Genomic DNA, 22,264 nt, shown 5'->3' on the forward strand with positions numbered 1-22,264 from the left:
GCTTGGTCTCCTCGTCAAGCAATCGACACTTAACGAATTCTAACGACAAATTCTCCTCCGATACTGTTTCCTAGTGCTGTTACAACTGCTGCAAAACTCGGCCCCAACGTAAGCAACAGATAGCATACGATGTCAATGTCCTCGCACTTCGCACCGGTCGACTTGTACTCCCGGACAATCCGGTCAAATTTCAGGAAGTGATCCTGTAAACTACCACCATCGTACCGCAGTGTGAGGAGCTTCATTTGAAGGTGGAGACGAGTAGCGATGCTTTTCCGCTCGAAAACTTTTTCCATAGCCAGCCATATCGCTCTCGGGGTCTTTTTATCTTGGATATACTCCAACATGCTGTCACTGATCCGTGAAATGAGCAGTGATTTGCATTTTCTATCCTTCTTCAACCGCTTCTCCATCGCCTTCGTTATCCTGTATCCTGTATGGCTGGAGATTCGCCATCCTTCACCACCAGCTCGTCGACTTCCACTGCTTCCCGCTCGATGCTCGATTCTGAAGCTCGTGTTCCTCCAAGAGCACCAACATCCGGTACTTCCATTGTGGAAAATTCGACCCGTCGAACTGTGGGACTCGTGCCGTTTCTCCTTCCTTTTCCATTTCGATACGCGAAAAACTCACTTTTTACCGGTAACCGCGATCACTGGGCCCATAACCTAATGGGAAATGACGGGCAGTGATACATCGGCATTATGATAGAGTCACGGCGATTTACTATAAACGTGTTTTTATTTAACCTTTAAGAAAACGATCTGTTGTTGTGTAATGTAAGAAACTGAATAAATGATTTCACACGCGGTTGCCATGCGCTCGCCTGTTGACAGCTCGATTGCTGGTGGGTTCGGCCGGTTGGTCGATACAATAGGGTTCGGACGTTGCAACACTCAACACCCCCGCTCAATGTCCGGAACCTGCCAACCCCATATTGGTTCGATGCTTCTGGAACAGGCCCACTGGCAAGCCCTTGGTCATAATATCGGCTAACTGTTCACCAGTCGGGACGTAACGTACCACAATACGCCCCCGCTGAATCTCCTCATGTACACATATCGATGCTTGACGTCTACGTGCTTTAAGCGGCCAGTGTCCCGCTCGTCTTCCACCACACTCGAATCGTCGACATGTTATCCTCGTAGTACACAACCGGACTCTCCGGTTCTCTCGACAGATCCTTCAGCAGACGAACCAGCCAAACTCCGTGACACACAGCCGTGCAAAGCGCCACAAGCTCAGCTTCCGTTGATGATAAGGAAATCGTCGATTGTTTTCTCGTCAACCAGCTTACAACAGTACTGCCACACACTCGAAAGACGTATCCTGTTAGCGACCGTCTGTCCACAGGATCGTTCGCCCAATCCGCATCGGCGAAAGCATCAATCAACGATGCTTCATCCTTCGCCCGGAACACCAGTCCCAAGTCTAGCGTTCCCTTAATATAACGTAGCACTCTCTTGGTGTGTTGTACCCAATGCTGCTCAGTCGGACAGCTTTGAAATTGGCTCAGGTAGCTGACTGCTGCACACAGATCTGGTCTTGACGTCAGTGTTACGTACGTCAGACATCCGATGAGCTCTCTATACGGCTTATCGGTACGTTCCGCTTCTTCTCCTTTCCGCAAACTGTCGGACATGCCAAAACGTCGAAGCAAACTCTCCAGAAACTCTCCTTTGGCTGATTCGCAAAACTCTCCTCTCCACGTCTCGATCAATTCTCATACCGAGAAAGCTTCGCACTTCCCCGACGTTTGTCATTTCAAACTCGTTCGCTAGACAACGCTTTACCGTCTCCACGTCACCGTCTCAGGTTGCGGCCAACCACCAGCAGGTCGTCGACAAACAAAACCAGAATCACCTGATCGTCGCCGGAACCTCTCACGTAAAGACACGGGTCACTGGAACACCTTTCAAATCCAATCTTCTCGACGAACGAATGGAACCTTGCATTCCATGCTCTCGAGGCTTGTTTCAGGCCGTACAGAGACCGATTGAGTTGGCACACTAAATCCTTCCCTTCTTCGAATCCTTCCGGTTGGGTCATGTATATTTCTTCCTCTAACTGACCGTTCAGAAATGCAGTCTTCACATCCATCTGATGGACTGCCATTTTCTGCTCGTTCGCGACAGCTAGCACCACTCGTACGGTGTCTAGTCGCGCAACCGGAGAATATGTTACGGTGTAGTCGAATCCTGCCTTCTGACTGAACCCACGAGCTACAAGTCTCGCCTTGTATCGATTTCCTCCGTCGGCCTCGTTTCGCTTTACCTTGAAGATCCTTGACTTGCACGTTATCGGGACACGGCCTTGGGGTAGCTTGACTAACGTCCACGTATCGTTCCGCTTGAGGGAATCGATCTCTTCGCGTACCGCCACCTCCCATTTTTCCCAATCCGATCTCTTCTTCATCTCAACTAACGATGTCGGCAGATTCTCTACAAAACTTGTGACATTCAGCGCGAATCCGGTGTAATCGATCTCGTACTCGCGATGCCACTCAGGTACCTTCTTCTTCCGTTCCGATTTCTGCTCCGCTGCTGCTGGTTCCGGTGACTTCGGTTCCTGCTCCGATTCTTCGCGAAGTGTTTCATCGACACAGCTGTCGAAATCATCTTCTTCAGCGCCATCCGGCTCATCAGGAATGCTGGCATCTTCATCCTCGCTTTCACTGTCAGACTCGCCTGGCTCCACAGGAACAGAGTACATGTCAGAAACACGATCCGCCTTCCGTACCATTTCCGGTCTAGCTTCTTCCTACGCTCAGTGGGAATGTGCACGTACACATCGGCTCCGAACGTTCGCAGGTTCTGTACGTTTGGCTTACGGCCCTCCCAAATTTCAAATGGGGTCTTACCTTGAGCTATTGCACTAGCAGGGCTGCGATTTGTCAGGTACGCGGCCGTCTGGATCGCAGGGCCCCAAAACTGCTTACTGACTCCACTGTCCTCGAGCATGGATCGCGCCTTCTCTACGAGCGTCCGGTTCATGCGCTCGCTAACGCCGTTCTGTTCGGGAGTGTAGGGGACGGTCCACTCGATTTGGATCCCCTTCTCCTTGCAGAAACTCTGGAACTCTCGACCATTGTATTCTCCGCCGTTGTCACAGCGGAACCGTGATATGCGCTTCTCAAATTTCGCACTCACATACGCCTCGTACTGCTTGAAACGATCGGTCACTTGATCTTTCGAGTCCATTAAGTACACTACCGTGAAACGTGTAAAGTCATCGATGAAGGTAACGAAAAACTTTTCACCTCCAATGCCCACCGGTGTCACAGGGCCACAAACATCCGAATGGATAAGTTCCAGAACTCTTTTCGATCGCCTACCCTCGCGCGCGGAAAAGGGCTTACGAGTCTGTTTGCCTACGAGGCACGGTTCGCAAACAAATTCACCACAAAACTTATCCTTCTTCGCACTCATTCCGGAAACCATTTCATTGTCGATTAGCACTTGCAAGTTCTTCGCACTCAAATGCCCGTAACGACGATGCCAGAGTTCAAGGTCTTTTGGCACTTTACCGGACGGATAAAGCACCAACTAAGACATGGTTCTTCACGAAATAAGTCTAGTTCATAGAGCTTACCACGACGCTCACCGACGGCTATCATATCCGACTCTCTTTCAATTGTCACGACACCACCGGCAAACACAACTTTCAGACCAGCAATCTCCATCTTCCGAACCGACAGGAGATTCACACGCGCTTCCGGAATGTAAAGGACGTTCTTTAGTGTGATGGGAATCGATTTTCCATTTAAAACGGTAAACAGTTTGATCTCACCGTATTCTCTTGCGACGATGGACTCTCCTTCTTTAGCAACTGAGACTGAGCATCGGCTCCTTCATCGGGACCAGCTTCTTGAACAGCGCCCGATTATTCGTGAGATGCTCAGACGAACCAGAGTCGATTATCCAGCTCACCTCTTCCGTTTTCGAAAATACACTACGATTACCATTCACAAAGCACACACCTTTTTCATCTTTTCCTAAGTGCGCACTCGATTTCGTCGATTCCTTCTTTTTGTTTTTCTCCGGACAGTCAACGATTTTGTGTCCTTCACGACCACAACCGTAACACTTCCATTTGTTCTTTTTCCTTTCTTTCCTTGTACCACCATTAATTACCACTAAATGCTGCGCCATCTGTCTTCGCTCTTCCGCTTCCACCGCCGACAACACCGCTCTTCCGCTTGGTCTCCTCGTCAAGCAATCGACACTTAACGAATTCTAACGACAAATTCTCCTCCGATACTGTTTCCTAGTGCTGTTACAACTGCTGCAAAACTCGGCCCCAACGTAAGCAACAGATAGCATACGATGTCAATGTCCTCGCACTTCGCACCGGTCGACTTGTACTCCCGGACAATCCGGTCAAATTTCAGGAAGTGATCCTGTAAACTACCACCATCGTACCGCAGTGTGAGGAGCTTCATTTGAAGGTGGAGACGAGTAGCGATGCTTTTCCGCTCGAAAACTTTTTCCATAGCCAGCCATATCGCTCTCGGGGTCTTTTTATCTTGGATATACTCCAACATGCTGTCACTGATCCGTGAAATGAGCAGTGATTTGCATTTTCTATCCTTCTTCAACCGCTTCTCCATCGCCTTCGTTATCCTGTATCCTGTATGGCTGGAGATTCGCCATCCTTCACCACCAGCTCGTCGACTTCCACTGCTTCCCGCTCGATGCTCGATTCTGAAGCTCGTGTTCCTCCAAGAGCACCAACATCCGGTACTTCCATTGTGGAAAATTCGACCCGTCGAACTGTGGGACTCGTGCCGTTTCTCCTTCCTTTTCCATTTCGATACGCGAAAAACTCACTTTTTACCGGTAACCGCGATCACTGGGCCCATAACCTAATGGGAAATGACGGGCAGTGATACATCGGCATTATGATAGAGTCACGGCGATTTACTATAAACGTGTTTTTATTTAACCTTTAAGAAAACGATCTGTTGTTGTGTAATGTAAGAAACTGAATAAATGATTTCACACGCGGTTGCCATGCGCTCGCCTGTTGACAGCTCGATTGCTGGTGGGTTCGGCCGGTTGGTCGATACAATAGGGTTCGGACGTTGCAACACTCAACACCCCCGCTCAATGTCCGGAACCTGCCAACCCCATATTGGTTCGATGCTTCTGGAACAGGCCCACTGGCAAGCCCTTGGTCATAATATCGGCTAACTGTTCACCAGTCGGGACGTAACGTACCACAATACGCCCCCGCTGAATCTCCTCATGTACACATATCGATGCTTGACGTCTACGTGCTTTAAGCGGCCAGTGTCCCGCTCGTCTTCCACCACACTCGAATCGTCGACATGTTATCCTCGTAGTACACAACCGGACTCTCCGGTTCTCTCGACAGATCCTTCAGCAGACGAACCAGCCAAACTCCGTGACACACAGCCGTGCAAAGCGCCACAAGCTCAGCTTCCGTTGATGATAAGGAAATCGTCGATTGTTTTCTCGTCAACCAGCTTACAACAGTACTGCCACACACTCGAAAGACGTATCCTGTTAGCGACCGTCTGTCCACAGGATCGTTCGCCCAATCCGCATCGGCGAAAGCATCAATCAACGATGCTTCATCCTTCGCCCGGAACACCAGTCCCAAGTCTAGCGTTCCCTTAATATAACGTAGCACTCTCTTGGTGTGTTGTACCCAATGCTGCTCAGTCGGACAGCTTTGAAATTGGCTCAGGTAGCTGACTGCTGCACACAGATCTGGTCTTGACGTCAGTGTTACGTACGTCAGACATCCGATGAGCTCTCTATACGGCTTATCGGTACGTTCCGCTTCTTCTCCTTTCCGCAAACTGTCGGACATGCCAAAACGTCGAAGCAAACTCTCCAGAAACTCTCCTTTGGCTGATTCGCAAAACTCTCCTCTCCACGTCTCGATCAATTCTCATACCGAGAAAGCTTCGCACTTCCCCGACGTTTGTCATTTCAAACTCGTTCGCTAGACAACGCTTTACCGTCTCCACGTCACCGTCTCAGGTTGCGGCCAACCACCAGCAGGTCGTCGACAAACAAAACCAGAATCACCTGATCGTCGCCGGAACCTCTCACGTAAAGACACGGGTCACTGGAACACCTTTCAAATCCAATCTTCTCGACGAACGAATGGAACCTTGCATTCCATGCTCTCGAGGCTTGTTTCAGGCCGTACAGAGACCGATTGAGTTGGCACACTAAATCCTTCCCTTCTTCGAATCCTTCCGGTTGGGTCATGTATATTTCTTCCTCTAACTGACCGTTCAGAAATGCAGTCTTCACATCCATCTGATGGACTGCCATTTTCTGCTCGTTCGCGACAGCTAGCACCACTCGTACGGTGTCTAGTCGCGCAACCGGAGAATATGTTACGGTGTAGTCGAATCCTGCCTTCTGACTGAACCCACGAGCTACAAGTCTCGCCTTGTATCGATTTCCTCCGTCGGCCTCGTTTCGCTTTACCTTGAAGATCCTTGACTTGCACGTTATCGGGACACGGCCTTGGGGTAGCTTGACTAACGTCCACGTATCGTTCCGCTTGAGGGAATCGATCTCTTCGCGTACCGCCACCTCCCATTTTTCCCAATCCGATCTCTTCTTCATCTCAACTAACGATGTCGGCAGATTCTCTACAAAACTTGTGACATTCAGCGCGAATCCGGTGTAATCGATCTCGTACTCGCGATGCCACTCAGGTACCTTCTTCTTCCGTTCCGATTTCTGCTCCGCTGCTGCTGGTTCCGGTGACTTCGGTTCCTGCTCCGATTCTTCGCGAAGTGTTTCATCGACACAGCTGTCGAAATCATCTTCTTCAGCGCCATCCGGCTCATCAGGAATGCTGGCATCTTCATCCTCGCTTTCACTGTCAGACTCGCCTGGCTCCACAGGAACAGAGTACATGTCAGAAACACGATCCGCCTTCCGTACCATTTCCGGTCTAGCTTCTTCCTACGCTCAGTGGGAATGTGCACGTACACATCGGCTCCGAACGTTCGCAGGTTCTGTACGTTTGGCTTACGGCCCTCCCAAATTTCAAATGGGGTCTTACCTTGAGCTATTGCACTAGCAGGGCTGCGATTTGTCAGGTACGCGGCCGTCTGGATCGCAGGGCCCCAAAACTGCTTACTGACTCCACTGTCCTCGAGCATGGATCGCGCCTTCTCTACGAGCGTCCGGTTCATGCGCTCGCTAACGCCGTTCTGTTCGGGAGTGTAGGGGACGGTCCACTCGATTTGGATCCCCTTCTCCTTGCAGAAACTCTGGAACTCTCGACCATTGTATTCTCCGCCGTTGTCACAGCGGAACCGTGATATGCGCTTCTCAAATTTCGCACTCACATACGCCTCGTACTGCTTGAAACGATCGGTCACTTGATCTTTCGAGTCCATTAAGTACACTACCGTGAAACGTGTAAAGTCATCGATGAAGGTAACGAAAAACTTTTCACCTCCAATGCCCACCGGTGTCACAGGGCCACAAACATCCGAATGGATAAGTTCCAGAACTCTTTTCGATCGCCTACCCTCGCGCGCGGAAAAGGGCTTACGAGTCTGTTTGCCTACGAGGCACGGTTCGCAAACAAATTCACCACAAAACTTATCCTTCTTCGCACTCATTCCGGAAACCATTTCATTGTCGATTAGCACTTGCAAGTTCTTCGCACTCAAATGCCCGTAACGACGATGCCAGAGTTCAAGGTCTTTTGGCACTTTACCGGACGGATAAAGCACCAACTAAGACATGGTTCTTCACGAAATAAGTCTAGTTCATAGAGCTTACCACGACGCTCACCGACGGCTATCATATCCGACTCTCTTTCAATTGTCACGACACCACCGGCAAACACAACTTTCAGACCAGCAATCTCCATCTTCCGAACCGACAGGAGATTCACACGCGCTTCCGGAATGTAAAGGACGTTCTTTAGTGTGATGGGAATCGATTTTCCATTTAAAACGGTAAACAGTTTGATCTCACCGTATTCTCTTGCGACGATGGACTCTCCTTCTTTAGCAACTGAGACTGAGCATCGGCTCCTTCATCGGGACCAGCTTCTTGAACAGCGCCCGATTATTCGTGAGATGCTCAGACGAACCAGAGTCGATTATCCAGCTCACCTCTTCCGTTTTCGAAAATACACTACGATTACCATTCACAAAGCACACACCTTTTTCATCTTTTCCTAAGTGCGCACTCGATTTCGTCGATTCCTTCTTTTTGTTTTTCTCCGGACAGTCAACGATTTTGTGTCCTTCACGACCACAACCGTAACACTTCCATTTGTTCTTTTTCCTTTCTTTCCTTGTACCACCATTAATTACCACTAAATGCTGCGCCATCTGTCTTCGCTCTTCCGCTTCCACCGCCGACAACACCGCTCTTCCGCTTGGTCTCCTCGTCAAGCAATCGACACTTAACGAATTCTAACGACAAATTCTCCTCCGATACTGTTTCCTAGTGCTGTTACAACTGCTGCAAAACTCGGCCCCAACGTAAGCAACAGATAGCATACGATGTCAATGTCCTCGCACTTCGCACCGGTCGACTTGTACTCCCGGACAATCCGGTCAAATTTCAGGAAGTGATCCTGTAAACTACCACCATCGTACCGCAGTGTGAGGAGCTTCATTTGAAGGTGGAGACGAGTAGCGATGCTTTTCCGCTCGAAAACTTTTTCCATAGCCAGCCATATCGCTCTCGGGGTCTTTTTATCTTGGATATACTCCAACATGCTGTCACTGATCCGTGAAATGAGCAGTGATTTGCATTTTCTATCCTTCTTCAACCGCTTCTCCATCGCCTTCGTTATCCTGTATCCTGTATGGCTGGAGATTCGCCATCCTTCACCACCAGCTCGTCGACTTCCACTGCTTCCCGCTCGATGCTCGATTCTGAAGCTCGTGTTCCTCCAAGAGCACCAACATCCGGTACTTCCATTGTGGAAAATTCGACCCGTCGAACTGTGGGACTCGTGCCGTTTCTCCTTCCTTTTCCATTTCGATACGCGAAAAACTCACTTTTTACCGGTAACCGCGATCACTGGGCCCATAACCTAATGGGAAATGACGGGCAGTGATACATCGGCATTATGATAGAGTCACGGCGATTTACTATAAACGTGTTTTTATTTAACCTTTAAGAAAACGATCTGTTGTTGTGTAATGTAAGAAACTGAATAAATGATTTCACACGCGGTTGCCATGCGCTCGCCTGTTGACAGCTCGATTGCTGGTGGGTTCGGCCGGTTGGTCGATACAATAGGGTTCGGACGTTGCAACACTCAACACCCCCGCTCAATGTCCGGAACCTGCCAACCCCATATTGGTTCGATGCTTCTGGAACAGGCCCACTGGCAAGCCCTTGGTCATAATATCGGCTAACTGTTCACCAGTCGGGACGTAACGTACCACAATACGCCCCCGCTGAATCTCCTCATGTACACATATCGATGCTTGACGTCTACGTGCTTTAAGCGGCCAGTGTCCCGCTCGTCTTCCACCACACTCGAATCGTCGACATGTTATCCTCGTAGTACACAACCGGACTCTCCGGTTCTCTCGACAGATCCTTCAGCAGACGAACCAGCCAAACTCCGTGACACACAGCCGTGCAAAGCGCCACAAGCTCAGCTTCCGTTGATGATAAGGAAATCGTCGATTGTTTTCTCGTCAACCAGCTTACAACAGTACTGCCACACACTCGAAAGACGTATCCTGTTAGCGACCGTCTGTCCACAGGATCGTTCGCCCAATCCGCATCGGCGAAAGCATCAATCAACGATGCTTCATCCTTCGCCCGGAACACCAGTCCCAAGTCTAGCGTTCCCTTAATATAACGTAGCACTCTCTTGGTGTGTTGTACCCAATGCTGCTCAGTCGGACAGCTTTGAAATTGGCTCAGGTAGCTGACTGCTGCACACAGATCTGGTCTTGACGTCAGTGTTACGTACGTCAGACATCCGATGAGCTCTCTATACGGCTTATCGGTACGTTCCGCTTCTTCTCCTTTCCGCAAACTGTCGGACATGCCAAAACGTCGAAGCAAACTCTCCAGAAACTCTCCTTTGGCTGATTCGCAAAACTCTCCTCTCCACGTCTCGATCAATTCTCATACCGAGAAAGCTTCGCACTTCCCCGACGTTTGTCATTTCAAACTCGTTCGCTAGACAACGCTTTACCGTCTCCACGTCACCGTCTCAGGTTGCGGCCAACCACCAGCAGGTCGTCGACAAACAAAACCAGAATCACCTGATCGTCGCCGGAACCTCTCACGTAAAGACACGGGTCACTGGAACACCTTTCAAATCCAATCTTCTCGACGAACGAATGGAACCTTGCATTCCATGCTCTCGAGGCTTGTTTCAGGCCGTACAGAGACCGATTGAGTTGGCACACTAAATCCTTCCCTTCTTCGAATCCTTCCGGTTGGGTCATGTATATTTCTTCCTCTAACTGACCGTTCAGAAATGCAGTCTTCACATCCATCTGATGGACTGCCATTTTATGCTCGTTCGCGACAGCTAGCACCACTCGTACGGTGTCTAGTCGCGCAACCGGAGAATATGTTACGGTGTAGTCGAATCCTGCCTTCTGACTGAACCCACGAGCTACAAGTCTCGCCTTGTATCGATTTCCTCCGTCGGCCTCGTTTCGCTTTACCTTGAAGATCCTTGACTTGCACGTTATCGGGACACGGCCTTGGGGTAGCTTGACTAACGTCCACGTATCGTTCCGCTTGAGGGAATCGATCTCTTCGCGTACCGCCACCTCCCATTTTTCCCAATCCGATCTCTTCTTCATCTCAACTAACGATGTCGGCAGATTCTCTACAAAACTTGTGACATTCAGCGCGAATCCGGTGTAATCGATCTCGTACTCGCGATGCCACTCAGGTACCTTCTTCTTCCGTTCCGATTTCTGCTCCGCTGCTGCTGGTTCCGGTGACTTCGGTTCCTGCTCCGATTCTTCGCGAAGTGTTTCATCGACACAGCTGTCGAAATCATCTTCTTCAGCGCCATCCGGCTCATCAGGAATGCTGGCATCTTCATCCTCGCTTTCACTGTCAGACTCGCCTGGCTCCACAGGAACAGAGTACATGTCAGAAACACGATCCGCCTTCCGTACCATTTCCGGTCTAGCTTCTTCCTACGCTCAGTGGGAATGTGCACGTACACATCGGCTCCGAACGTTCGCAGGTTCTGTACGTTTGGCTTACGGCCCTCCCAAATTTCAAATGGGGTCTTACCTTGAGCTATTGCACTAGCAGGGCTGCGATTTGTCAGGTACGCGGCCGTCTGGATCGCAGGGCCCCAAAACTGCTTACTGACTCCACTGTCCTCGAGCATGGATCGCGCCTTCTCTACGAGCGTCCGGTTCATGCGCTCGCTAACGCCGTTCTGTTCGGGAGTGTAGGGGACGGTCCACTCGATTTGGATCCCCTTCTCCTTGCAGAAACTCTGGAACTCTCGACCATTGTATTCTCCGCCGTTGTCACAGCGGAACCGTGATATGCGCTTCTCAAATTTCGCACTCACATACGCCTCGTACTGCTTGAAACGATCGGTCACTTGATCTTTCGAGTCCATTAAGTACACTACCGTGAAACGTGTAAAGTCATCGATGAAGGTAACGAAAAACTTTTCACCTCCAATGCCCACCGGTGTCACAGGGCCACAAACATCCGAATGGATAAGTTCCAGAACTCTTTTCGATCGCCTACCCTCGCGCGCGGAAAAGGGCTTACGAGTCTGTTTGCCTACGAGGCACGGTTCGCAAACAAATTCACCACAAAACTTATCCTTCTTCGCACTCATTCCGGAAACCATTTCATTGTCGATTAGCACTTGCAAGTTCTTCGCACTCAAATGCCCGTAACGACGATGCCAGAGTTCAAGGTCTTTTGGCACTTTACCGGACGGATAAAGCACCAACTAAGACATGGTTCTTCACGAAATAAGTCTAGTTCATAGAGCTTACCACGACGCTCACCGACGGCTATCATATCCGACTCTCTTTCAATTGTCACGACACCACCGGCAAACACAACTTTCAGACCAGCAATCTCCATCTTCCGAACCGACAGGAGATTCACACGCGCTTCCGGAATGTAAAGGACGTTCTTTAGTGTGATGGGAATCGATTTTCCATTTAAAACGGTAAACAGTTTGATCTCACCGTATTCTCTTGCGACGATGGACTCTCCTTCTTTAGCAACTGAGACTGAGCATCGGCTCCTTCATCGGGACCAGCTTCTTGAACAGCGCCCGATTATTCGTGAGATGCTCAGACGAACCAGAGTCGATTATCCAGCTCACCTCTTCCGTTTTCGAAAATACACTACGATTACCATTCACAAAGCACACACCTTTTTCATCTTTTCCTAAGTGCGCACTCGATTTCGTCGATTCCTTCTTTTTGTTTTTCTCCGGACAGTCAACGATTTTGTGTCCTTCACGACCACAACCGTAACACTTCCATTTGTTCTTTTTCCTTTCTTTCCTTGTACCACCATTAATTACCACTAAATGCTGCGCCATCTGTCTTCGCTCTTCCGCTTCCACCGCCGACAACACCGCTCTTCCGCTTGGTCTCCTCGTCAAGCAATCGACACTTAACGAATTCTAACGACAAATTCTCCTCCGATACTGTTTCCTAGTGCTGTTACAACTGCTGCAAAACTCGGCCCCAACGTAAGCAACAGATAGCATACGATGTCAATGTCCTCGCACTTCGCACCGGTCGACTTGTACTCCCGGACAATCCGGTCAAATTTCAGGAAGTGATCCTGTAAACTACCACCATCGTACCGCAGTGTGAGGAGCTTCATTTGAAGGTGGAGACGAGTAGCGATGCTTTTCCGCTCGAAAACTTTTTCCATAGCCAGCCATATCGCTCTCGGGGTCTTTTTATCTTGGATATACTCCAACATGCTGTCACTGATCCGTGAAATGAGCAGTGATTTGCATTTTCTATCCTTCTTCAACCGCTTCTCCATCGCCTTCGTTATCCTGTATCCTGTATGGCTGGAGATTCGCCATCCTTCACCACCAGCTCGTCGACTTCCACTGCTTCCCGCTCGATGCTCGATTCTGAAGCTCGTGTTCCTCCAAGAGCACCAACATCCGGTACTTCCATTGTGGAAAATTCGACCCGTCGAACTGTGGGACTCGTGCCGTTTCTCCTTCCTTTTCCATTTCGATACGCGAAAAACTCACTTTTTACCGGTAACCGCGATCACTGGGCCCATAACCTAATGGGAAATGACGGGCAGTGATACATCGGCATTATGATAGAGTCACGGCGATTTACTATAAACGTGTTTTTATTTAACCTTTAAGAAAACGATCTGTTGTTGTGTAATGTAAGAAACTGAATAAATGATTTCACACGCGGTTGCCATGCGCTCGCCTGTTGACAGCTCGATTGCTGGTGGGTTCGGCCGGTTGGTCGATACAATAGGGTTCGGACGTTGCAACACTCAACACCCCCGCTCAATGTCCGGAACCTGCCAACCCCATATTGGTTCGATGCTTCTGGAACAGGCCCACTGGCAAGCCCTTGGTCATAATATCGGCTAACTGTTCACCAGTCGGGACGTAACGTACCACAATACGCCCCCGCTGAATCTCCTCATGTACACATATCGATGCTTGACGTCTACGTGCTTTAAGCGGCCAGTGTCCCGCTCGTCTTCCACCACACTCGAATCGTCGACATGTTATCCTCGTAGTACACAACCGGACTCTCCGGTTCTCTCGACAGATCCTTCAGCAGACGAACCAGCCAAACTCCGTGACACACAGCCGTGCAAAGCGCCACAAGCTCAGCTTCCGTTGATGATAAGGAAATCGTCGATTGTTTTCTCGTCAACCAGCTTACAACAGTACTGCCACACACTCGAAAGACGTATCCTGTTAGCGACCGTCTGTCCACAGGATCGTTCGCCCAATCCGCATCGGCGAAAGCATCAATCAACGATGCTTCATCCTTCGCCCGGAACACCAGTCCCAAGTCTAGCGTTCCCTTAATATAACGTAGCACTCTCTTGGTGTGTTGTACCCAATGCTGCTCAGTCGGACAGCTTTGAAATTGGCTCAGGTAGCTGACTGCTGCACACAGATCTGGTCTTGACGTCAGTGTTACGTACGTCAGACATCCGATGAGCTCTCTATACGGCTTATCGGTACGTTCCGCTTCTTCTCCTTTCCGCAAACTGTCGGACATGCCAAAACGTCGAAGCAAACTCTCCAGAAACTCTCCTTTGGCTGATTCGCAAAACTCTCCTCTCCACGTCTCGATCAATTCTCATACCGAGAAAGCTTCGCACTTCCCCGACGTTTGTCATTTCAAACTCGTTCGCTAGACAACGCTTTACCGTCTCCACGTCACCGTCTCAGGTTGCGGCCAACCACCAGCAGGTCGTCGACAAACAAAACCAGAATCACCTGATCGTCGCCGGAACCTCTCACGTAAAGACACGGGTCACTGGAACACCTTTCAAATCCAATCTTCTCGACGAACGAATGGAACCTTGCATTCCATGCTCTCGAGGCTTGTTTCAGGCCGTACAGAGACCGATTGAGTTGGCACACTAAATCCTTCCCTTCTTCGAATCCTTCCGGTTGGGTCATGTATATTTCTTCCTCTAACTGACCGTTCAGAAATGCAGTCTTCACATCCATCTGATGGACTGCCATTTTCTGCTCGTTCGCGACAGCTAGCACCACTCGTACGGTGTCTAGTCGCGCAACCGGAGAATATGTTACGGTGTAGTCGAATCCTGCCTTCTGACTGAACCCACGAGCTACAAGTCTCGCCTTGTATCGATTTCCTCCGTCGGCCTCGTTTCGCTTTACCTTGAAGATCCTTGACTTGCACGTTATCGGGACACGGCCTTGGGGTAGCTTGACTAACGTCCACGTATCGTTCCGCTTGAGGGAATCGATCTCTTCGCGTACCGCCACCTCCCATTTTTCCCAATCCGATCTCTTCTTCATCTCAACTAACGATGTCGGCAGATTCTCTACAAAACTTGTGACATTCAGCGCGAATCCGGTGTAATCGATCTCGTACTCGCGATGCCACTCAGGTACCTTCTTCTTCCGTTCCGATTTCTGCTCCGCTGCTGCTGGTTCCGGTGACTTCGGTTCCTGCTCCGATTCTTCGCGAAGTGTTTCATCGACACAGCTGTCGAAATCATCTTCTTCAGCGCCATCCGGCTCATCAGGAATGCTGGCATCTTCATCCTCGCTTTCACTGTCAGACTCGCCTGGCTCCACAGGAACAGAGTACATGTCAGAAACACGATCCGCCTTCCGTACCATTTCCGGTCTAGCTTCTTCCTACGCTCAGTGGGAATGTGCACGTACACATCGGCTCCGAACGTTCGCAGGTTCTGTACGTTTGGCTTACGGCCCTCCCAAATTTCAAATGGGGTCTTACCTTGAGCTATTGCACTAGCAGGGCTGCGATTTGTCAGGTACGCGGCCGTCTGGATCGCAGGGCCCCAAAACTGCTTACTGACTCCACTGTCCTCGAGCATGGATCGCGCCTTCTCTACGAGCGTCCGGTTCATGCGCTCGCTAACGCCGTTCTGTTCGGGAGTGTAGGGGACGGTCCACTCGATTTGGATCCCCTTCTCCTTGCAGAAACTCTGGAACTCTCGACCATTGTATTCTCCGCCGTTGTCACAGCGGAACCGTGATATGCGCTTCTCAAATTTCGCACTCACATACGCCTCGTACTGCTTGAAACGATCGGTCACTTGATCTTTCGAGTCCATTAAGTACACTACCGTGAAACGTGTAAAGTCATCGATGAAGGTAACGAAAAACTTTTCACCTCCAATGCCCACCGGTGTCACAGGGCCACAAACATCCGAATGGATAAGTTCCAGAACTCTTTTCGATCGCCTACCCTCGCGCGCGGAAAAGGGCTTACGAGTCTGTTTGCCTACGAGGCACGGTTCGCAAACAAATTCACCACAAAACTTATCCTTCTTCGCACTCATTCCGGAAACCATTTCATTGTCGATTAGCACTTGCAAGTTCTTCGCACTCAAATGCCCGTAACGACGATGCCAGAGTTCAAGGTCTTTTGGCACTTTACCGGACGGATAAAGCACCAACTAAGACATGGTTCTTCACGAAATAAGTCTAGTTCATAGAGCTTACCACGACGCTCACCGACGGCTATCATATCCGACTCTCTTTCAATTGTCACGACACCACCGGCAAACACAACTTTCAGACCAGCAATCTCCATCTTCCGAACCGACAGGAGATTCACACGCGCTTCCGGAATGTAAAGGACGTTCTTTAGTGTGATGGGAATCGATTTTCCATTTAAAACGGTAAACAGTTTGATCTCACCGTATTCTCTTGCGACGATGGACTCTCCTTCTTTAGCAACTGAGACTGAGCATCGGCTCCTTCATCGGGACCAGCTTCTTGAACAGCGCCCGATTATTCGTGAGATGCTCAGACGAACCAGAGTCGATTATCCAGCTCACCTCTTCCGTTTTCGAAAATACACTACGATTACCATTCACAAAGCACACACCTTTTTCATCTTTTCCTAAGTGCGCACTCGATTTCGTCGATTCCTTCTTTTTGTTTTTCTCCGGACAGTCAACGATTTTGTGTCCTTCACGACCACAACCGTAACACTTCCATTTGTTCTTTTTCCTTTCTTTCCTTGTACCACCATTAATTACCACTAAATGCTGCGCCATCTGTCTTCGCTCTTCCGCTTCCACCGCCGACAACACCGCTCTTCCGCTTGGTCTCCTCGTCAAGCAATCGACACTTAACGAATTCTAACGACAAATTCTCCTCCGATACTGTTTCCTAGTGCTGTTACAACTGCTGCAAAACTCGGCCCCAACGTAAGCAACAGATAGCATACGATGTCAATGTCCTCGCACTTCGCACCGGTCGACTTGTACTCCCGGACAATCCGGTCAAATTTCAGGAAGTGATCCTGTAAACTACCACCATCGTACCGCAGTGTGAGGAGCTTCATTTGAAGGTGGAGACGAGTAGCGATGCTTTTCCGCTCGAAAACTTTTTCCATAGCCAGCCATATCGCTCTCGGGGTCTTTTTATCTTGGATATACTCCAACATGCTGTCACTGATCCGTGAAATGAGCAGTGATTTGCATTTTCTATCCTTCTTCAACCGCTTCTCCATCGCCTTCGTTATCCTGTATCCTGTATGGCTGGAGATTCGCCATCCTTCACCACCAGCTCGTCGACTTCCACTGCTTCCCGCTCGATGCTCGATTCTGAAGCTCGTGTTCCTCCAAGAGCACCAACATCCGGTACTTCCATTGTGGAAAATTCGACCCGTCGAACTGTGGGACTCGTGCCGTTTCTCCTTCCTTTTCCATTTCGATACGCGAAAAACTCACTTTTTACCGGTAACCGCGATCACTGGGCCCATAACCTAATGGGAAATGACGGGCAGTGATACATCGGCATTATGATAGAGTCACGGCGATTTACTATAAACGTGTTTTTATTTAACCTTTAAGAAAACGATCTGTTGTTGTGTAATGTAAGAAACTGAATAAATGATTTCACACGCGGTTGCCATGCGCTCGCCTGTTGACAGCTCGATTGCTGGTGGGTTCGGCCGGTTGGTCGATACAATAGGGTTCGGACGTTGCAACACTCAACACCCCCGCTCAATGTCCGGAACCTGCCAACCCCATATTGGTTCGATGCTTCTGGAACAGGCCCACTGGCAAGCCCTTGGTCATAATATCGGCTAACTGTTCACCAGTCGGGACGTAACGTACCACAATACGCCCCCGCTGAATCTCCTCATGTACACATATCGATGCTTGACGTCTACGTGCTTTAAGCGGCCAGTGTCCCGCTCGTCTTCCACCACACTCGAATCGTCGACATGTTATCCTCGTAGTACACAACCGGACTCTCCGGTTCTCTCGACAGATCCTTCAGCAGACGAACCAGCCAAACTCCGTGACACACAGCCGTGCAAAGCGCCACAAGCTCAGCTTCCGTTGATGATAAGGAAATCGTCGATTGTTTTCTCGTCAACCAGCTTACAACAGTACTGCCACACACTCGAAAGACGTATCCTGTTAGCGACCGTCTGTCCACAGGATCGTTCGCCCAATCCGCATCGGCGAAAGCATCAATCAACGATGCTTCATCCTTCGCCCGGAACACCAGTCCCAAGTCTAGCGTTCCCTTAATATAACGTAGCACTCTCTTGGTGTGTTGTACCCAATGCTGCTCAGTCGGACAGCTTTGAAATTGGCTCAGGTAGCTGACTGCTGCACACAGATCTGGTCTTGACGTCAGTGTTACGTACGTCAGACATCCGATGAGCTCTCTATACGGCTTATCGGTACGTTCCGCTTCTTCTCCTTTCCGCAAACTGTCGGACATGCCAAAACGTCGAAGCAAACTCTCCAGAAACTCTCCTTTGGCTGATTCGCAAAACTCTCCTCTCCACGTCTCGATCAATTCTCATACCGAGAAAGCTTCGCACTTCCCCGACGTTTGTCATTTCAAACTCGTTCGCTAGACAACGCTTTACCGTCTCCACGTCACCGTCTCAGGTTGCGGCCAACCACCAGCAGGTCGTCGACAAACAAAACCAGAATCACCTGATCGTCGCCGGAACCTCTCACGTAAAGACACGGGTCACTGGAACACCTTTCAAATCCAATCTTCTCGACGAACGAATGGAACCTTGCATTCCATGCTCTCGAGGCTTGTTTCAGGCCGTACAGAGACCGATTGAGTTGGCACACTAAATCCTTCCCTTCTTCGAATCCTTCCGGTTGGGTCATGTATATTTCTTCCTCTAACTGACCGTTCAGAAATGCAGTCTTCACATCCATCTGATGGACTGCCATTTTCTGCTCGTTCGCGACAGCTAGCACCACTCGTACGGTGTCTAGTCGCGCAACCGGAGAATATGTTACGGTGTAGTCGAATCCTGCCTTCTGACTGAACCCACGAGCTACAAGTCTCGCCTTGTATCGATTTCCTCCGTCGGCCTCGTTTCGCTTTACCTTGAAGATCCTTGACTTGCACGTTATCGGGACACGGCCTTGGGGTAGCTTGACTAACGTCCACGTATCGTTCCGCTTGAGGGAATCGATCTCTTCGCGTACCGCCACCTCCCATTTTTCCCAATCCGATCTCTTCTTCATCTCAACTAACGATGTCGGCAGATTCTCTACAAAACTTGTGACATTCAGCGCGAATCCGGTGTAATCGATCTCGTACTCGCGATGCCACTCAGGTACCTTCTTCTTCCGTTCCGATTTCTGCTCCGCTGCTGCTGGTTCCGGTGACTTCGGTTCCTGCTCCGATTCTTCGCGAAGTGTTTCATCGACACAGCTGTCGAAATCATCTTCTTCAGCGCCATCCGGCTCATCAGGAATGCTGGCATCTTCATCCTCGCTTTCACTGTCAGACTCGCCTGGCTCCACAGGAACAGAGTACATGTCAGAAACACGATCCGCCTTCCGTACCATTTCCGGTCTAGCTTCTTCCTACGCTCAGTGGGAATGTGCACGTACACATCGGCTCCGAACGTTCGCAGGTTCTGTACGTTTGGCTTACGGCCCTCCCAAATTTTGAAATGGGGTCTTACCTTGAGCTATTGCACTAGCAGGGCTGCGATTTGTCAGGTACGCGGCCGTCTGGATCGCAGGGCCCCAAAACTGCTTACTGACTCCACTGTCCTCGAGCATGGATCGCGCCTTCTCTACGAGCGTCCGGTTCATGCGCTCGCTAACGCCGTTCTGTTCGGGAGTGTAGGGGACGGTCCACTCGATTTGGATCCCCTTCTCCTTGCAGAAACTCTGGAACTCTCGACCATTGTATTCTCCGCCGTTGTCACAGCGGAACCGTGATATGCGCTTCTCAAATTTCGCACTCACATACGCCTCGTACTGCTTGAAACGATCGGTCACTTGATCTTTCGAGTCCATTAAGTACACTACCGTGAAACGTGTAAAGTCATCGATGAAGGTAACGAAAAACTTTTCACCTCCAATGCCCACCGGTGTCACAGGGCCACAAACATCCGAATGGATAAGTTCCAGAACTCTTTTCGATCGCCTACCCTCGCGCGCGGAAAAGGGCTTACGAGTCTGTTTGCCTACGAGGCACGGTTCGCAAACAAATTCACCACAAAACTTATCCTTCTTCGCACTCATTCCGGAAACCATTTCATTGTCGATTAGCACTTGCAAGTTCTTCGCACTCAAATGCCCGTAACGACGATGCCAGAGTTCAAGGTCTTTTGGCACTTTACCGGACGGATAAAGCACCAACTAAGACATGGTTCTTCACGAAATAAGTCTAGTTCATAGAGCTTACCACGACGCTCACCGACGGCTATCATATCCGACTCTCTTTCAATTGTCACGACACCACCGGCAAACACAACTTTCAGACCAGCAATCTCCATCTTCCGAACCGACAGGAGATTCACACGCGCTTCCGGAATGTAAAGGACGTTCTTTAGTGTGATGGGAATCGATTTTCCATTTAAAACGGTAAACAGTTTGATCTCACCGTATTCTCTTGCGACGATGGACTCTCCTTCTTTAGCAACTGAGACTGAGCATCGGCTCCTTCATCGGGACCAGCTTCTTGAACAGCGCCCGATTATTCGTGAGATGCTCAGACGAACCAGAGTCGATTATCCAGCTCACCTCTTCCGTTTTCGAAAATACACTACGATTACCATTCACAAAGCACACACCTTTTTCATCTTTTCCTAAGTGCGCACTCGATTTCGTCGATTCCTTCTTTTTGTTTTTCTCCGGACAGTCAACGATTTTGTGTCCTTCACGACCACAACCGTAACACTTCCATTTGTTCTTTTTCCTTTCTTTCCTTGTACCACCATTAATTACCACTAAATGCTGCGCCATCTGTCTTCGCTCTTCCGCTTCCACCGCCGACAACACCGCTCTTCCGCTTGGTCTCCTCGTCAAGCAATCGACACTTAACGAATTCTAACGACAAATTCTCCTCCGATACTGTTTCCTAGTGCTGTTACAACTGCTGCAAAACTCGGCCCCAACGTAAGCAACAGATAGCATACGATGTCAATGTCCTCGCACTTCGCACCGGTCGACTTGTACTCCCGGACAATCCGGTCAAATTTCAGGAAGTGATCCTGTAAACTACCACCATCGTACCGCAGTGTGAGGAGCTTCATTTGAAGGTGGAGACGAGTAGCGATGCTTTTCCGCTCGAAAACTTTTTCCATAGCCAGCCATATCGCTCTCGGGGTCTTTTTATCTTGGATATACTCCAACATGCTGTCACTGATCCGTGAAATGAGCAGTGATTTGCATTTTCTATCCTTCTTCAACCGCTTCTCCATCGCCTTCGTTATCCTGTATCCTGTATGGCTGGAGATTCGCCATCCTTCACCACCAGCTCGTCGACTTCCACTGCTTCCCGCTCGATGCTCGATTCTGAAGCTCGTGTTCCTCCAAGAGCACCAACATCCGGTACTTCCATTGTGGAAAATTCGACCCGTCGAACTGTGGGACTCGTGCCGTTTCTCCTTCCTTTTCCATTTCGATACGCGAAAAACTCACTTTTTACCGGTAACCGCGATCACTGGGCCCATAACCTAATGGGAAATGACGGGCAGTGATACATCGGCATTATGATAGAGTCACGGCGATTTACTATAAACGTGTTTTTATTTAACCTTTAAGAAAACGATCTGTTGTTGTGTAATGTAAGAAACTGAATAAATGATTTCACACGCGGTTGCCATGCGCTCGCCTGTTGACAGCTCGATTGCTGGTGGGTTCGGCCGGTTGGTCGATACAATAGGGTTCGGACGTTGCAACACTCAACACCCCCGCTCAATGTCCGGAACCTGCCAACCCCATATTGGTTCGATGCTTCTGGAACAGGCCCACTGGCAAGCCCTTGGTCATAATATCGGCTAACTGTTCACCAGTCGGGACGTAACGTACCACAATACGCCCCCGCTGAATCTCCTCATGTACACATATCGATGCTTGACGTCTACGTGCTTTAAGCGGCCAGTGTCCCGCTCGTCTTCCACCACACTCGAATCGTCGACATGTTATCCTCGTAGTACACAACCGGACTCTCCGGTTCTCTCGACAGATCCTTCAGCAGACGAACCAGCCAAACTCCGTGACACACAGCCGTGCAAAGCGCCACAAGCTCAGCTTCCGTTGATGATAAGGAAATCGTCGATTGTTTTCTC

At 49.8% G+C, this 22,264-nt stretch overlaps 5 protein-coding genes across 5 annotated transcripts; all 5 read right to left on the reverse strand.

Moving 5' to 3' along the window:
* Nucleotides 1-1,084: 1,084 nt before the first annotated feature.
* On the reverse strand, nt 1,085-1,642 carry LOC129781868 (uncharacterized). Its single transcript, XM_055789386.1, has one exon. It carries the CDS (start codon nt 1,640-1,642, stop codon nt 1,085-1,087), a length of 558 nt encoding a protein of 185 aa, XP_055645361.1.
* Nucleotides 1,643-5,280: 3,638 nt separating this feature from the next.
* LOC129781869 (uncharacterized) lies at nt 5,281-5,838 on the reverse strand. The gene has a single exon (XM_055789387.1). It carries the CDS (start codon nt 5,836-5,838, stop codon nt 5,281-5,283), a length of 558 nt encoding a protein of 185 aa, XP_055645362.1.
* Nucleotides 5,839-9,476: 3,638 nt separating this feature from the next.
* Nucleotides 9,477-10,034, reverse strand: LOC129781871 (uncharacterized). The gene has a single exon (XM_055789388.1). The coding sequence runs from the start codon at nt 10,032-10,034 to the stop codon at nt 9,477-9,479; it is 558 nt and encodes a 185-aa protein (XP_055645363.1).
* A 3,638-nt stretch (nt 10,035-13,672) lies between these two features.
* Nucleotides 13,673-14,230, reverse strand: LOC129781872 (uncharacterized). The gene has a single exon (XM_055789389.1). The coding sequence runs from the start codon at nt 14,228-14,230 to the stop codon at nt 13,673-13,675; it is 558 nt and encodes a 185-aa protein (XP_055645364.1).
* Nucleotides 14,231-17,868: 3,638 nt separating this feature from the next.
* Nucleotides 17,869-18,426, reverse strand: LOC129781873 (uncharacterized). The gene has a single exon (XM_055789391.1). It carries the CDS (start codon nt 18,424-18,426, stop codon nt 17,869-17,871), a length of 558 nt encoding a protein of 185 aa, XP_055645366.1.
* Between the last annotated feature and the right edge of the window lie 3,838 nt (nt 18,427-22,264).

The sequence above is a fragment of the Toxorhynchites rutilus genome, unplaced genomic scaffold (assembly GCF_029784135.1).
Source record: "Toxorhynchites rutilus septentrionalis strain SRP unplaced genomic scaffold, ASM2978413v1 HiC_scaffold_245, whole genome shotgun sequence".
NCBI lineage: Eukaryota > Metazoa > Arthropoda > Insecta > Diptera > Culicidae > Toxorhynchites > Toxorhynchites rutilus.